The following is a 16,358-nucleotide window of genomic DNA, read 5'->3' as shown; positions in this document are numbered from 1 at the left end:
TTGAACTTGGCGCATGTTACACATTTATGCCCTATTGCCCGCATTTGTATGTGTTGGAAGAACCGCCTCGAGGTGGGTTTGAAAAGGGCAAGCGTTTGAATGAGATTGGGCCAATGACATGTACTAGGGGAGGCGAGCATAGGATGGAATTAAATGGGAATTTCGAACGAAGCCGCCGCGTGTTAGAATGGTTGTAAGGATGTGGAGATGGAAATGTCCGCGTGTCTCAGACATGAATCGTACCAAACGTTGTTTGTTTTCTAGGGGGTCCTTTTCTTTGTACTTGTCCTATATTTGGAGAGAGTCTTTTTTTTGGTGGGTGAGACTTTGATTCACACAGTTGGGGATAACTTGCTACAGTAGGGCAAAGGATGACTTGAAAAAGGCTTAATCAGAAAACATTTTAAAATTCCCGTTTTATCGCTGACAGGTGAACATTGTGGAGAATTGAGTTGTTTTTGTGTGTTTTCATGTCTGGGGGAGGCGTCTTGCGTTTTTTTTTTTTTTCTTATTCTCATTCCCTGCGAAGGCGTGGGTTTGACAGATTCCATGGCCGCGATATCCGGGACGAGAGGTAGATGTAGAGGTACTTTGGCTGCGTGAACGATGAATCATTTAAATGAGCCATCTATTTCTGCGATTCATTTTATTCATGACGTCGGCGGTTACTAGCTATAATAGTGAGGTCTTTGCTATTGGGATAATGGTGGCTGATGCAGTCTAGATGCAACTTCGACTTTTGCTTGTGATTCATGCTTGTGATTAGGTGGCTTAATGACCGTAGCACGCATGTCTATGTTTTCTAAGCTACTCATTAACAGCAATTGGCGTTTAACAAAGGAAATAATGTGGTGCAAGTACGCCTTTAAAGCCAAGCAAATCAATAAATTAGAGTAGCCGCAAAAATTGCTTGCCCATTTGAAGCTCGGCTTCACGGTATATAATAGAAACCTAGTCTAAAATCTAAAATGTGTCTCACATAACAAGAACCAGCGCTAGAATACCGACAAAAAGAACGTCACAATCTTAAAGAAACAAAAGAAAAAGGGTTGAGACGGACAGGAAACACAAAAGAAAGCAAGACAAGATTCAGGTCAGGCTGCATGCATGTCATGTCATGCCATGCAAGGGAGGCAGAGAATCGATTTGATGATGTTCACTGTCAAATGCGGCTTTGAGCCAATTAATAAAACAGCAGCTATATAAAATGTGCTGTTAATCCTCATATAGCTTTGACCACAATCCCCAACGCCCATTTAATGCGTTTTGCGGATATGGCAATCGCCATTTCTGGTTTCCAAGCGAAACGCTAGTAACACATGCACGCCAATTCTATATCAAAACGCCGCCCATGACTTTATATGATTTTATGCCTTTGATACCAGTCCCTCATATGCACGGTCTACGGTTCGGCCACCCAGACCAGGAATCGTTCGCAGCTGAGACAGCGTCTCAATCTCGCCGCCACCCTCAGCGGTCGCCAGCTCTAGATAGCCTACCAGATCCTGAGCCTTCTTCGCGCCGAACCCTACCAGGCCCTGAATCTGAGTTGCGTCTCGTGAGTTAACCACGTCTAGTAGTCGTTGAGTATTGGGTGTATTATCCTCATCTTCTTCAGTAAGAAGAGTTTTTGGTGCTCTTCTGGCCTTGAGCTTGCTTGCCTTGATCTTTGGCGTGGAAATTGGGCATTCATCTTCTTCTTCCCCGTCTGCTTCGGCATCATCATCGTCTTCCGAGCTCACAGGCTTGCGTCTCGGCTTGCGGTCCCTTCTCCTTTCCCTCTTTTCAGGAGAGGATGCCCCCCCTGAAGCTTCTATACGAGCTCGCAGACGCTCAATCTTTCCTATAAGCTTTGGCTGATTTGGAAAGTATGGTAGAGCCATCTCGTAGGCCTTGAGAGCAGCAGCATCATCTCCCCGCTCTCTGTGATGCCTTGCTGCAAGTAGAAGCCGCAGTCCCTCAGATTTGGCATCTTCTCTCCATTCTTCATTTTCAATCCGCCGCTCCAAGGCTTCCAGCCGTCTTTGGACTGCATCACCAGCCTCTGGTGAAATTTGCGTCCGTCGGATAGATTCCTCAGCTGCTTCCCTTGCCGCTAGTATCTCGCTCACTTTCCTCTCAACCATAGCCTCGATCTCAGCCGCCGTCACGGTGACCGTTTGTTGTGAGGGCTGTGAAGATTCTGAAGGTTGCGAGGGCAGCGAGGGTCGCGAGGGCTGAGTTACTTGCCGCTGAGGGGTTTGATGAACAATTGGCCGAGCAAGCTTGCTAGGTCGAGAGGTTGAGTCCTGGTCAGAGGGTCGCTTCAGCGATGAACGACGGGGCTGGGAAGAAGAGAGAGTCGGGCCAGAGCTGGTTCTAGGGCCGGAGCTAGTTCTAGGGCGCGCAATTCCTGAAGGCTTTGCCTTGTCTGTATATACGCTAAATGCCTTGACGGGCTTGGCTACTTCTGTTGTCTTTTCTGCAGCTTTTCCGCTGCTAACATTGTGAGTATTGATTGCATTGGCTAAATTTTTCAACGGCTGTCGCTGGTTAGCTGCAGCAGAGTTCGTCCTAGGAACTTGCTTGAAAACGACCTCATTCTCAATCTCGCGGACCTCAATGCGCTTGGCTCGAGAGCTCACGTTTAAACTGCTAAGAGTATCCAAGTGATAATTTCGCAGCGGCGACAAGTTTAGGATCATGACTGTGATGCCGTTATTCTGACCCAATGACAGAATTCTGGTCATTTTAGACTCGCGATAAGGTATCCTCTTGGCTCCTTGTGAAATGGCGTCGATGCACTGGCTGAGAACGAACAAGCTCTTGTTGATGGCCGCTGATTCCACCATCCGCTCCTTGTCGTTATCGGTCCGGCGATTATCCTCCGAACCAGCCAGGTCAATGGCGGATGCTGTGCTTTCGCGGACCATGTTACCGGTTGTTTGCGTCAGCTTGACCCGTAAAATAGCGTGACTTCGACTGCTGAGAGCGTTCAGCTTGGTGGCCGCCGTTACGCGGTGGTTGTTGGCTTCAATGTACAACTTTTCAAAGTCTTTAAGATCTTCACAGGCTCGTTCTGTCAAGCCCACCACGACAGTCTTGCCATTGGCCTCTGCGCGGAGGGGCAGTCCAGTGGGTGTCCGTTTCTCGGGGGGTTCCAGCAGGTCGTAGACCTTGTCGTTATAGATTTCGTAGTATGATAGAGCCACCTCCACCACTGTGTTTCCTTCTGATTCCTTCATGATCTTCTTTCCTCTGCGGAACACGCCACTGAGCAAACGGGGAATCACGCCTCGCTCGGCCAGCTTCATCCCCCCTCGCATCGTATGCGTCTTCCCCGTTCCTGTAACTCCATACGCGAAGATGGTGACATCAAGACCCTGAAACAGTGATTTTAGATGCGGTGCCACTGCTCAGGTTAACATGGCTAGTCCAGTATGGCGCGTTTAGAATGGCGGAGCAAGGATGAAGAAGAAATAAAAGAGAAGCAGCTCCCACCTTCTGAAGTAAACAGAGTCTCCTGCGAGGTCTCCTGGCCGTAGACGCCATTGAAAGTAAACGAAAACTCTTCGCTCTCGTTGCGCGGGTTCGGGATCTTGACGATTGTCGGCGGCTTCTCGGGGTCGACGCTGTCGGTTCGAACGATGATGTCCTTATCCAGCTCCTTGGATAGGAGAGGACGCAGCCGGGCAACGACGCGGACCGACATTGGCGATCAATTGAGTCTGGGGCCGGGGAGGAGACAGGCAGCGGCCGCCGTAGGACGAGATGAGCCGGTGATGATATCGAGGCTCCTAATCCTGCTTAGTGAGCATCTGTCGCATGTGGAATGTGAGATTAATTAGCATCGAGATTCACCGATTTTTCAGCTGGTACATCCGCAATACGGGGTAACGTGTTACATAACGAAGTACCGTTTAGCTATTTTCAGCTGCGTTACCACGGCAACCGCACGTGAAACCAATGCTGGGTCGAGTCCAGAGCCGGGGCCGGGAAAGAACGCTAGGCATTGCGAGAATTGCCGGGATTTTAGCGCCAAAGACGGACTTCGCTGAAGCTCGACGTCAAGTTTTCGAGAAGCTCTCCAGAGCTCGACAATCGGCGCAATGAGGGGCCCTTCGCCGCTGCTACGGACGGCGCGTGCATTGCGCAGCCAGAATGCGGTGCAATATGTGTGTTGCCAGTGCCGAGGCATCCAGATCAGTGCGACGCCCAGCACCGAGTCGCCGAGAACTGGTGGGGGAGACGCTTTTGGCGCAGTGGAAAATCTGAGAGACTCGGCCGGTATGGCGCCACTTCTGGAAGAAGCTGTTTTCGCATATGGCGACACCTGAACTGACACTCCGTGCTTGAAAGATGCCCGATTCGAAGTCATTGGCTCGCCGTACTCGCTGCTCTCGGTGTCTCTTTCTGCTTCACAGAGACTATATACACGACGTGGAACGCTGGTTGCAGTGGCGGGGAATCCAGACAATGTAAGAGAGCGCTGATGATGGCAGCGGCGTGAAAGGAACTGGAGCATTAACAAGTTGGTGTTTCGTAGGCACAATCTACCCTGTCGTTGCTGAATCCTCTCTCTCGAGCTCCATTCGGAGTCCCCTTCATCTACCAGCGCATCTCTGCCACTACGCCAATTACGGCTCTGATCTCTACCAGAAACCCCAATACCACATTTTCGATACTACACCTCGATGGAACGACCGACTGGATGGTGACGCAGCGCAATGCTTTGCTAGCTTGGACAGGCCACACACTGTCTCTCTCATCACGAATCCAAAGGAGGCTTTCAGTGGCGCATTGGGGAAGCACATTCGTCACTGGGCGCGGTCTGGCAGCTCTATCGGCGCCTGGACAGATTTACCAACTACATCTCTCTGAAGGCGAAGAGTTTGTCGCCCATCCGGGTAGCGTGGTCGCATACTCGGTAACAAAGCAGCAGCCTTTGCCCTTTAGGTTTAAAAGCGCCAGTCTTCGATTCCAGATCCCGTCTCTGACATCTTGGATTCCCGAAACGGAATTCATGAAGAAAGCGCGCGAATCAGAAGTCTACAAGTTCCTCGCCCGTGTTTTCTACAGCCTCCGGACCATGACCCGTCGGACTATCTGGGGTGACCGTCTGTTCTTGCACTTCAAGGGGCCGAGCACCATTCTGATGTCAAGCCGAGGCGTGCGCGTCGTCGACACCCTGTCAAACGAGCAGGTCAATGAAATTGCCGATGCACAAGCTGGTACATTGGCTTCTGCGATTGAGCTATCTGGCAAGCCTCAAAGCGTACAGTCTACAAAGGGAGTCGAAGAGGACGTCATCGAATCTGGAATCAAGGTGAAACAAACAAAGAACGATGGAAAAGTAACATTTGCGGATAAGAAAGACTTGAAGGAGTTTGTCTAAAAGAGAAAGAAAAAAAATCAACTTGGGAGACAAAGCATGGGACGGCGGATAGAAATATTGCTTGCGGAACAAGCCTGTATGTTGTATATTACGAAATCACCTTGGTGATTTAGCTATGGTATCGAGTCACTTTGTTTGTAACATGGAAGATTTGATATATCTAGCACAATTTGGAACTATGGCGGTGGTGTAGTTTGCTGCTACCGCTAGTTGGAATGTGATGCGACTTTTGTGCCTGCGCGTAGACCACTGCTCGGATCTCGTGGCGTCTGCTCTGAGCGCAAGGCCACGCGCCATATTGCGGGTGACTGAAGAAAAAAGATTCGAGACGCTCTGTTCGTCTCGGAAGAGCACTGTCTTGATCCTGAACGGCACGTATGGAAGCGGGGGGATCTTGCTGCTTAGGGGACACAGACATTTTGTTTGACAGCGGGATGAGGCCCTTTCATTGTAAATCATTGCGCAGACAAAGCCAGGCACCCTGCTTTTACTCTCTTTGTCTTGTCTTGATCCTAACACTTCAGACGATCCTTCGGCACTTTCTCACAAGCCAACCCTCTTTCACGATCTGGCGATTGTTCTCTGCCCATGCGCGGGGTAGATCGGATGGGCCATTGTAGACACAGCGGCTAATTTGTCAAAGCGGCAGTCTAGGCCAATTGTTTGCTCCGATAAAACGCGACCAACACACGGTTTCTATTCTTGCAACATCGTCGGAAAGTGTACTCACACACAGGTGAAGGAGAGAGACGCCGAAGAGAGGAACCCCGAAGAGAGAAAGAAGAATGACGATGATGAAGGGGAAGTTGAACGGGCTGGGCGCCGTGATGATTGCGCTGTATTGTGTCTGCGCTTTTCCTCATGAAAGAATGCCATGATTCCAAGGCAATGCCGCATGTCGAGTGATGGACACCAGATATCTTGGCCATGGCACACCGACCTGCATATCACAGGTTTGTTTCTTTGCTTCAAGATCCGACCGCAATGGCATGCATACTGCAAATGCCTCTTTGAAGCTCGTGCTCAGCTCAATTCCGCATGTTCCTTAACTGTTCCATAAGGGATGGGCCAATTCCCATCTCATGTTGTTTTCCCCCAAGGGAGGTTGACATTCTATTTTTGATTTCTCTCTTTTTCTTCTCTTTTTTTTTCTTTTCTTTTTTTTTTTTTTCAACTTGATCAACAAGTATTGTTATTATTAGAATTCACGCGATGCCTGCTTCAATATCTTCTGCTGTCACGGCCGTGGCCGACGATTGGCGAGCGAGTGAAGAAATTGACTTTAAACTACATTTCAAAATCGAAGACTTGATTGGCATAGACGCACTTTCACAACACGGATCTGACCTTGAGGCTAATGACAAACCTCCTGAGGATTCCTCGGACTCCTTTCCTGATGGCGGGCTGGAGGCTTGGCTGGTTGTCCTTGGCGGATGGTGTGCCCTGGTATGCACTTTTGGACTGATCAACTCGGTTGGGGTGTTTGAGCAGTATTATGTATCTGGTCCTCTGAAGGCATATGGCCAGTCGACTGTGAGTTGGATTCTATCGGCGCTGGTCTTTTTGCAAATCTTTTGCGGATCAATAGTAAGTGAAACTCCATCATCTGGAAGTCGTTGAAAGAGAAGGAGACGAGTAGATGGAAAGCAATATATATATATATACTAGGTATATATATATATATATATACATACGATAAATGCTAATTCGAGTCGTGATAGTTTGGTCTCGTGTTCGACAACTACGGGCCACGATGGCTCCTGCGGGGAGGCTCAGTCACCTTCATCTTCGGCCTCGTGATGCTCTCCTTCTCCACCGAGTACTACCAGATATTTCTTTCCCAGGGCATTGTTTCCGCAATCGGATCCAGTGCCGTGTTCCACGCAGCCATGTCTTCCATCGCCAGCTGGTTCCAGAAGAACCGCGCCGCCGCCTACGGCGTCATGGTCACGGGCTCGTCTTTCGGCGGGCTCTTCTGGCCCATCATGATGAACAAACTGATTGTCAAAATCGGATTCCCGTGGATGATGCGAGTCATGTCGCTCATATTCATGTTCTTGCTTGCCTTTGCGTGCTTAACCGTCAAGACGAGATTGCCCCCTAAGCTGCGCCGATTCGTCCTAAAGGAGTACCTAGACAACCTCAAGGATATTCGTCTGGCCATCACTTCCGTGGCTGCATTCTTCTTCATGCTGGGCATGTTTCTGCCGTTCAACTACGTCCTCCTCCAGGCTGAAAAGGCCGGCTTCTCTCCGGCCTTGATCCCGTATCTGCTGCCCATACTCAACGCCGTGAGTATCCTGGGGCGAGTTCTTTCGGGTGTTACTGCCGACAAGGTTGGTAGATTCAACATGATGGTATCAATCACCTTTTTCTCTGCCCTTGTTTGCCTTGTGATCTGGATACCCATCAAGAGCATCGCCGGTGTGCTTGTTTTTGTCTCCATCTTTGGGTTCGCTTCTGGAGGCTTCATCGGTGTTTGCACAACGCTTGTCTCGCAAATCTCCGACATCAGCCAAATAGGCACTCGAGTCGGCACACTCTTTGCAATTGAGTCCATTGGAGCGCTGATAGGAAGCCCCATTGGCGGTGCAATTGTGTCAGCCCACCATGGTGATTACCTGGGCTTGCAGCTGTTTTGTGGCTGTTCTATGATGATAGGGAGTCTCATGTTTATTTGGGCCAGGCATATACTAGTTGGGTTCAGATGTATAAAAGTGTAATATTACATGGGAAAGGCGTTTTTAGGTATAATTTTTTAACGGTAAAACCGACGGGAGTGGATGATGGATGGGCGCTCTGCTTGGAGCTGTACGATTATGTTTGATAAGTGGCATGGCTGGATCCGATATGGCTAAAAAGGCCCTTTTCAGATGCACAATGAGGTCTAAATATACGCAATAGTTCGACTATCGCAATATACATATATGCATGTACATACATACTATCACGTTCAAACTCTGCCCCTCGAGTACAGTCTCTGGTCGCGGAGATTAAAGTTGTTATTGCACCGCTAAGCGAGGTAGCGCTGCTTCCAACTCTGCAGTCCCTTTTCTCGCCACAACACCCTCATATAGTGGTCTTCTAGCCATCTTGTCTAAACTTATTCTATTATATATGAAACCTAATATACTGGCTCGACGGGCTTCTATATTTATTCCGTGCTGGGTGGTTTACTTGACCGTTTTATCCTTGACGCTTGGGTGATTCCATGGGAGCCCATACAACGATTGGAAGCGGGATGATTTATCATGGAGCGGCTACGTCATATACAGCCTCGTTTCATGTTATTTTGAGCATCTCCTCACGTGAAAAAAAACATAGCTTTGTTTCTAATGTAGTGGCCAGAGTATATATACTGAAGTCAGCAACCAAAGCAGTTCAGATGACGACACGCTATGTGACCTTGCCGACGTCACAGTAGATGGCACTGAAAACGATGTCGAAAATGAAGCCGAAGACACGGCCGATCGAGGAACCAGAGAAGATGGAGAACCGGATACTCGGCGCTGTGCCAAACAAGATGATGAAGAGAACTATGAGCGGGAATACGTTGAACAGCACTTTGGACAACACTTTAAGCGAGCAGCAGAGAAACACTATCAATTAAGCATCAAACGCAAAATAGAGGAAGAAAAACTCACTCCCCGGGGCTTAACCACCTCAAGATGTATGTGTGTGTGTGTCTAAGCCAGTACTGTTGGTTCTCCAACACATTGCTCTGAAATCGACACGGCGAAAATACTCCACACATAAGAAGTCACTACTCCGTAGAGTCGCTGGGATTGTGTTCTTGCGGGCTGCAAGCGATACTAGCTCATATCGATCTTTTTTTCCCCATCGACACTTATATGCTGGAACTCTTCCTATTCGCCGGACATGCCTTCTTTTACACTTATGCCCTATGCTTGTTGTTTAGTTCTTTAAGCATCATCCAACTATGCATGGCAGCTTCGGACACTAGCCATTGGCTGCCATATTCCTGACCCGCCAGTGGATTGGCGCAGTTGATTGGTGAAACATGGCGTCTGGCTGCGACAAACCAACCGCGCCACCTCGACCAAGAACCGCTGGGAAGCTGGATCCGTTTTGAGGTGGAGCAGCCTGACACTGACGACATCTTACAGCGGAAATAGGAAAGAGGGGTCCCTCAGATGCTGGCTGATCGATCGTTGACAAGGGCTTTGCCTGGAGATGGGTTGAAAGTTGATGCCGCTTTGAGTTGCTGCTTTGCTGGCGCAGCTTCCAGTCTCTTTGATACTTGTGCTACTGCTAAACAACATTGTCAGAACATGTCGAGTTGCAGAGCTGCCTTGTTCCACTAAAGGGGTCTAACCACATCCACTTACTCAACATGTATCCATCCGAGGGTCCATCCCGCCATACAAGTACACCGCCGCATTCTCGAGAGAGACAGCCGAAGGGTCCTTTGACAGGAATCGACAAGACCCAGGGATCCAATTGTCGGTTCCGCACTTGAGACTCGCGGCAACCTGCGTTCCCCGTGCGTCCTGGTTCTCCAACGTTATAGGTTGCCACCCATTTGCTCGTATACGTGGCAGCGTGATATTGGGGCTGTGTCTCGCCAGGCCAAGCCCATCAGCCACTCTGCCTGCGCAGGGGGAGTGGAGATGGGGACCGAGCTGGATGGAGGTCGCGTCTGTTACAGTAATACTTGTATAGATGTCTGTCGAGGCTCTATAAAGTGCGCCGCTGTCCCCATCCCACATGACTTGTGCTCCGGCTTCTGCGCTGCTTAGACCAGACACTCCATTCCAACCACCGCTGCTGCTTTTCTTCCTACCCGTTTCTGCCACGCCGAAGCAACCATGAGCGGCTACTACAACGAGGACAACAAATACCCGCCCCAGGAGGGCTACCACCACCAACAGGGCGGCGCCGCCAACTCCTACTACGAGCAGGGCAACAACGACCAATACCGTACACAATACCAGCAGCCTCCTCCTCCTCCCTATGGAGGGGAGGGCCAGCACAACTATGGCGAGCAGGGCTATGGCCAGCAGAGCTACGGCCAGCAGAGCTACGGCCAGCAGAACTATGGCGGCGAGCCCCAGGAGGGCGAGCGAGGCCTGATGGGCGCTCTGGCGGGAGGCGCCGCCGGAGCCTTTGGCGGCGCCAAGTTCGGCGGCCAGGCCACCGGCCACTCCAAGACCAGCGGCGTAGTCGGCGCCATCGTCGGCGCCATTGCCGGATCGAAGCTGCAGGACGGCGTTTCCGACTGGCGCCACGAACGACACGAGGAGAAGGAGGACGCAGAGCGACGAAGACGCGAGGAGGAGCGCAGGTACGAAGACGAGCGCAGATACGAAGAGGAGCGCAGACACCGCAGCCGCTCTCGCAGCCACTCTCGCCGTCGCCACTCCCGCAGCCGCTCCAGCAGCCGCTCCAGCCGCTCGTCGCACCACCGCCGCCGCTCTGGCTCCCGGTCTCGCGGCCACACCATCACGGTGCAGCAGGGAGACACGCTCCGTGGCATTGCTGCCCGCTATGGCACCTCCTATGAGGAGATTGCCCGGCACAATGGCATTGATAACCCGGATATGATCTACCCTGGCCAGGTTCTCAGGGTGCCTGGACGGTATTAGAGCACTGTTTTTGATGCTCTCGTCTAGCATGATGGATGCATTTTTTTTTATTACGGTAATGACGGTAAATGGAGGCTGGTGCCGGATGAATGGACTCTGCTGTACCACTTTAGATGAGAGGATCCTGGAGATCAAGCAACTGCAGAGTGATTCTTAGTCTGGCTAAATAAAAAATGAAAATAAAAATGATTCCACAATGATACATCACGTAATAATTTATATGCGCAAAGACAATTAATCAATACCTGCATATCCAAGTTGATACCTCGTTTTTTAGGTAATATAGCAAGGAGTTGGCGATAGGGAATTTATAGCTATAACTATATAATTCTACTCAGACTCCTTCGTTACCCTAACCTCCAACTTCCAACGAGTCCTCATAAGAAGCCGATTTTGATCTCGAGCGATGATGATTAGCCGGGCTATAATGACTCGACCAGTCAGATTCCGATAAGCTAGCGAGGTCAGCTCATTACTCCTTAGTAGGTAAGTTGATGCCAGTTTAGAACAAGTCATGGTCAGCGGACTCTAGAACCATAGTGGCAACTAAAGCTTCACCTCCAAACGGGGGCATAAGAGGTCAGTTAAGGTGTATAAATATGACAGGGGATGGATAGGTAGGTAGCACTTTATGAAGACTTTCAATAATCGCAAAGCTTGAGATGAGGGCAGATGTGTAATTGTTCATTTGTGGTTGATGGCGGTAGAAAGAGATGCAATCAGTGAGTCTCTTTTCCAGGATGCCGAACAATAGACAATAGAAGACGCTCGCCCGCCACTCTTCTCTCCAGATCACCTCGTAACTTCATCCAGATCCTGACTCCTGCGTACGTTGCCAATGCCAGTCGAGGTGTCTGATGATACATGACATCGACGCCGTCAAAAGATATCATCGACAGGCCATCCATCACCCTGACTGAGGCCGAGCAAATTGAATATCAATACCTTATCTCGTCGAAAATATACGTTGTTGAACAATCTGCTGTCGGCAAGCCAAGCAATCACAGAATCTACCAAGTCCATCGTTCTCAGCCATCATGGGCCAAAATATATCTTCCTCCCAATCCTTATCAGTGCAGCCTCGCGCAGCCTCGCTAGATTCTGTCCAATCGGTGCAGCCCATTTCAATTCAGCTGGCGGGTCCCAATAGCCCAGATGAGATTGGCAATGCAGTCGTAATTCACCGAATGCAACGCACATTGCAATCTGATTTTCTGACTCGTCATAGATGCAATGTTGCAGTGTATATTTCGTATACTCGATATTGGGTAGTAATGCATGGATGGACCTTGTTACGGGTGGCTGGAATTTCCACCTTTAGCCGTTTTTCGGGTTCTCAGTTGTTTATCTGATAAAGAGGCTCTGAGAGAAGAGGTGTGTAGAAGCAGTGAGGCGCATCCACGTCGATGCTTCTGCTTCTTGTTAAAGTTTAGGAACTCAGTGTTCCGATGAGCTATCCTCTAAGCTTAGTTTCCGCAGTCGTTAATACTGAAAGGAGTAGAAGTAGTAGAGATTTTGATATATTTGAACTTGACAACTCTTTGGTTAGTCAAGGTGTGCATTTTAATAGAATGATAGCCTTGTACTGGCAGGTCCCCCTATTCTTTTGCTCTCCACGTGGCATCCGATGGTATATCCAAAACATAATGTAAATTAATAGCATGTGCCAATGAGAAATATTTTAACATTATGGTATATATATATAAATTGCAGCGTGACCACACCAGCTCTAAGTGTATAGGAAAAATCCTCTACTCTAGCCTTCTGCGTCTCCAGCTATCCATTAATAGTACACTTCTATGTATGTTTGCTCCACAAACCATCCCGCTTCCATGTCCACTTCGTCAAGTACTCTGGGTCGATGCCTCTCTCAAACGCCTCAGTTCGAGCTTCAATCTGGGCATTCAGCATAGCCTGCCGAGCAGCCGCGCCTCGGTTATTTAGGTGAGGCATGCGGTCGAGGGCATCAATGGCCAAGCTAAATCGATCGGTTTGGTTGCGAATCGCCAACTCCAAGGGGGTATCAATGTTGCCCTTCTCTTTGTATCCTCGAACATGGATATTCTGGCTTCCAGGGCGCTTGTATGTCAAGCGGTGCACCATCCAGGGATAGCTGTGGAAGTTGAAAATGATGGGGGTATTGTCCGTGAACAAGCTAACCCATTCTTTATCGCTAAGGCCGTGTGGATGTTCGCTCGGGTGAATCAGTTTGAACAAGTCTACGCAATTGACATAGCGAATCTTGAGATCTGGGAAGTGCTGGAGGAGGAGGTCGATAGCCGCCAATGTCTCATGAGTGCTAATGTCACCGCAAGAGGCCATGACCAGATCGGGGTCCTGTCCAATATCGGTGCTGAATTTCGGCCAGATGCCGATACCCTTCGTGCAGTGGACAATGGCAGCGTCCATGTCGAGATACTGAAGATGATCCTGTTTATCGGAAACAATGACATTGACGTAATTTGAGGAGCGAAGACAGTGATCCATTACTGTAAACGCTTTGTTAGCAACGTCTATACATATGATGGAAAACAATGCAACGTACCAGATAGCAAACAATTTCCGTCAGGAGGAAGATAGATACGAACGACTTCGGGGCTCTTATTGGCAACAACATCAAGGAAGCCGGGATCTTGGTGGGTGAAGCCGTTGTGATCCTGTCTCCAAACGACTGATGTCAAGAGAATGTTGAGAGAAGCAACTCTTACACGCCACTCCACTTCAAAACATTTCTCGAGCCATTTGCAGTGCTATTACCAAAGGTTAGCCATAATCGTAACAGTCGTAAAAGACAAGCAGCGGAGTATTTCAACCCACCTGGTTGACCATGGAGTCGATGATGTGGATGAATGGCTCGTAGCTGTTCAATAAGCCATGGCGGCCACTGAGGATGTAACCTTCCAGCCAGCCCTCGCAGGTGTGTTCGGATAGCATCTCCATGACTCTGCCAGCTGGAGCAAGATTGCCACCGTCCTCATCCTCCTCAAAGTACTCACCCATCCAAACCTTCTTGCCCACCTCGTAGACTGCTGACAGTTTATTTGACTCGGTCTCATCAGGACCAAACAATCTAAAGTTATGCAAGTTTGCCGCAACCACATCTCGTAAAAAGACTCCCAGTCTCTTCATACTAGCATCCGTGACCGCGCCAGGATGCTCAACGGCAACGCCATACTTTCTGAAATCGGGCATATTTAGAGGTTTTCTGAGAATTCCGCCATTGGCAACAGGATTGGCACTCATACGGCGGTTACCTGTAGGAGTAAGGGCAGTTAATGCAGCGATAGGTTTGCCGCTTTCATCAAACAGCCTATCAGGCTCATAGCTGCGCATCCAGTCTTCGAGGATTTTCAGATGGGCTGGATTTGTGGAGGGGTCGGTAATGGGGACCTGGTGTGCTCTCCAGAAGCCTCCGAGATAGTTGCCATCCACCTTACGAGGCGCAGTCCAGCCTTTTGGTGTTCGGAGAATAATCATGGGCCACTTTGGTCGGATAGCCTTTCCGCTCTCGCGGGCCTCTTTCTGGTAGCCCCGAATCTCCTTGACGCAGTGCTCGAGCGTTGCGGCCATGGCCTGATGCATAGTGTCCATATCATCTCCCTCGACGAAATAGGGAGTCCATCCATAGCCCTCAAATAGCTTTTGCAGCTCGTCATGCGGTATTCTCGCCAAGATGGTAGGGTTGTTAATCTTGTAGCCGTTGAGATGTAAAACAGGAAGGACAGCGCCATCCGTGATGGGATTTAGAAATTTGGTGCTATGCCACGCAGTGGCCAAAGGTCCAGTCTCTGCTTCGCCATCTCCTACCATGGTCAAGGCAATGAGATCCGGGTAGTCATATACAGAGCCAAAGGCATGAGAAATAGAGTAGCCGAGCTCGCCACCTTCGTGAATAGAGCCTGGGGTCTCGGGAGTTGCATGGGAGCCAACTCCACCCGGGAAGGAGAAGTATTTGAAAAATTTCTGGAGACCCTGAATATCTTGTGACTTGTCTGGATAGACTTCCGAATAGACACCCTCGAGATAGGATTGCGAGAGGACTGCTGGAGCACCGTGGCCGGGGCCAGACACAAAGTACGCATCTAGGTCGTACTTTTTGATGAGACGGTTGAAGTGCATATAGGTGAAGATTTGGCCAGGCGCTGATCCAAAGTGTCCAAGAAGACGAGCCTTCAAATGCTCCTTCTTGAGGGGCTCGCGAAGGAGAGGGTTCTCTCTCAGGTAAATCATGCCCAGAGACAGATAACAGCTGGCTTTGAAGTAGTCATTGTACTGTTTGATTTCCTCATCGGACAGTGGAGTGCCCTGGACAGTTGAGCGGGCTTGGCCAAAAGCCCGAATTGATTGGACTTCGGCCATTGTTGGAGAGTTGCTTAGCTTGTGATATTCTGAAGAAGGGAGTTGCCTTGCAGATACAAGACGTATTCCAGAGCGAAGAGCGCCTCTACCTACTTAAGTATAAGACCAAGGGCCAAGAGCGAGCGGCTGGATCTGATGGCTTCCCGCCGATACGGATGCTAGTTAAAGCCGCCTACCAGGATAAGCCGTCGATACTTTTGGTCTGCCGCCCCTCCCGTGCTCGGTCGAATAGATAATATGGGGGAGTCAACGACGTTTACACCACAGCCACGGGAGCTTGAACCCACAGATCGAGGAGCTAGGACCGACCAATGGAGCCGGGGATGAGAGGACAATGCAAGCAGGGCACTCTCTGCAGCTCCGATTGACTGGAAAAGCAGCATAAACAAGCTCGTATCATGCCATGCAGTTCAATCGAACGAGCCCAGCAGGACGCGGCCGCAGCTTGCTGGGGTGCCAGTGGCCAATGGCCCTGGGGAGAGCTGCACAGGGCCCATGGCGCCCACCAGATTGGCGAACCTGATTCGGCCAGGGCAATCTCCACGGCGGTGGTTCGTTCGCTGATAGAGTTGTGGCTGCATTGTGATGGTTGTCTGATGTGAAAAGTTGGCGCACCCTCGCATGCGCATCTGGCGTGATCGATACGTCACCCCTCGGACGACAGGACGCCGCTACAGCGCCTTAGCGGCGGGGAAGACGCTCAAGGAGGGGCTGCAGAGCCTATCGGTCGCTGGGGGAGGGGCCGTGGCCAGCCAGAAGCCACTGAAGGGCCTGTACCAGACTCCGCTAGCATGTGGTATGCCTGTCCGTCCATCTCTCGGCGATCACTTTTTTCCATCCATCAACTTTTGCCTCCAGGTCCAGAATCCAATATATTCGGTCTTGACCAGGGTCAAGGGCCGACTCGCGGTGTCCTAAGAGTTTTGTGTATCAATGCATCGTAAATACTATTTGCCTGCCGTCGTTGGCTAGATCGGTTGACTTGACATGTGAGCACGATTGACAGCGGGCCAGGAATG

The 16,358-nt window shown here is 50.1% G+C and overlaps 5 protein-coding genes across 6 annotated transcripts; 3 read left to right on the top strand and 2 right to left on the bottom strand.

Annotated features, from left to right (window-relative positions):
• Positions 1–898: 898 nt before the first annotated feature.
• TrAFT101_003212 (uncharacterized protein) lies at positions 899–3,827 on the bottom strand. 2 transcript variants are annotated; one of them, XM_024910925.2, is made up of 2 exons: positions 3,481–3,827; positions 899–3,391 (listed from the first exon to the last, which is right to left on the bottom strand). In XM_024910925.2, the coding sequence occupies exons 1-2, from the start codon at positions 3,689–3,691 to the stop codon at positions 1,368–1,370; spliced, it is 2,235 nt and encodes a 744-aa protein (XP_024764340.1). In that variant the 5' UTR covers positions 3,692–3,827; the 3' UTR covers positions 899–1,367. The 2 variants fall into 2 exon arrangements, with proteins under 2 accessions (XP_024764340.1, XP_065982926.1); XM_066126819.1 differs by having other exon boundaries at positions 899–3,734.
• Positions 3,828–4,010: 183 nt separating this feature from the next.
• On the top strand, positions 4,011–5,614 carry AIM24 (Altered inheritance of mitochondria protein 24, mitochondrial). The gene is made up of 3 exons (XM_024907685.2): positions 4,011–4,266; positions 4,339–4,457; positions 4,526–5,614. The coding sequence occupies exons 1-3, from the start codon at positions 4,089–4,091 to the stop codon at positions 5,372–5,374; spliced, it is 1,146 nt and encodes a 381-aa protein (XP_024764339.1). The 5' UTR covers positions 4,011–4,088; the 3' UTR covers positions 5,375–5,614.
• Positions 5,615–6,301: 687 nt separating this feature from the next.
• On the top strand, positions 6,302–8,097 carry TrAFT101_003210 (uncharacterized protein; the record flags this gene model as incomplete). The annotated part of the gene is made up of 3 exons (XM_024906180.1): positions 6,302–6,327; positions 6,577–6,961; positions 7,096–8,097. The coding sequence occupies 3 exons, from the start codon at positions 6,302–6,304 to the stop codon at positions 8,095–8,097; spliced, it is 1,413 nt and encodes a 470-aa protein (XP_024764338.1).
• Positions 8,098–10,118: 2,021 nt separating this feature from the next.
• TrAFT101_003209 (uncharacterized protein) lies at positions 10,119–11,757 on the top strand. Its single transcript, XM_024907684.2, has one exon. The coding sequence runs from the start codon at positions 10,204–10,206 to the stop codon at positions 10,978–10,980; it is 777 nt and encodes a 258-aa protein (XP_024764337.2). The 5' UTR covers positions 10,119–10,203; the 3' UTR covers positions 10,981–11,757.
• A 783-nt stretch (positions 11,758–12,540) lies between these two features.
• On the bottom strand, positions 12,541–15,796 carry TrAFT101_003208 (uncharacterized protein). Its single transcript, XM_024902365.2, has 3 exons — positions 13,798–15,796; positions 13,526–13,730; positions 12,541–13,469 (listed from the first exon to the last, which is right to left on the bottom strand). Exons 1-3 carry the CDS (start codon positions 15,337–15,339, stop codon positions 12,778–12,780), a joined length of 2,439 nt encoding a protein of 812 aa, XP_024764336.1. The 5' UTR covers positions 15,340–15,796; the 3' UTR covers positions 12,541–12,777.
• Positions 15,797–16,358: the final 562 nt, after the last annotated feature.

Source organism: Trichoderma asperellum, chromosome 2, assembly GCF_020647865.1.
Source record: "Trichoderma asperellum chromosome 2, complete sequence".
In the NCBI taxonomy this organism is placed as follows: Eukaryota; Fungi; Ascomycota; class Sordariomycetes; order Hypocreales; family Hypocreaceae; genus Trichoderma; species Trichoderma asperellum.
Note: the sequence above shows the minus strand (reverse complement) of the source record. Positions and strands in the feature narration are given on the sequence as shown.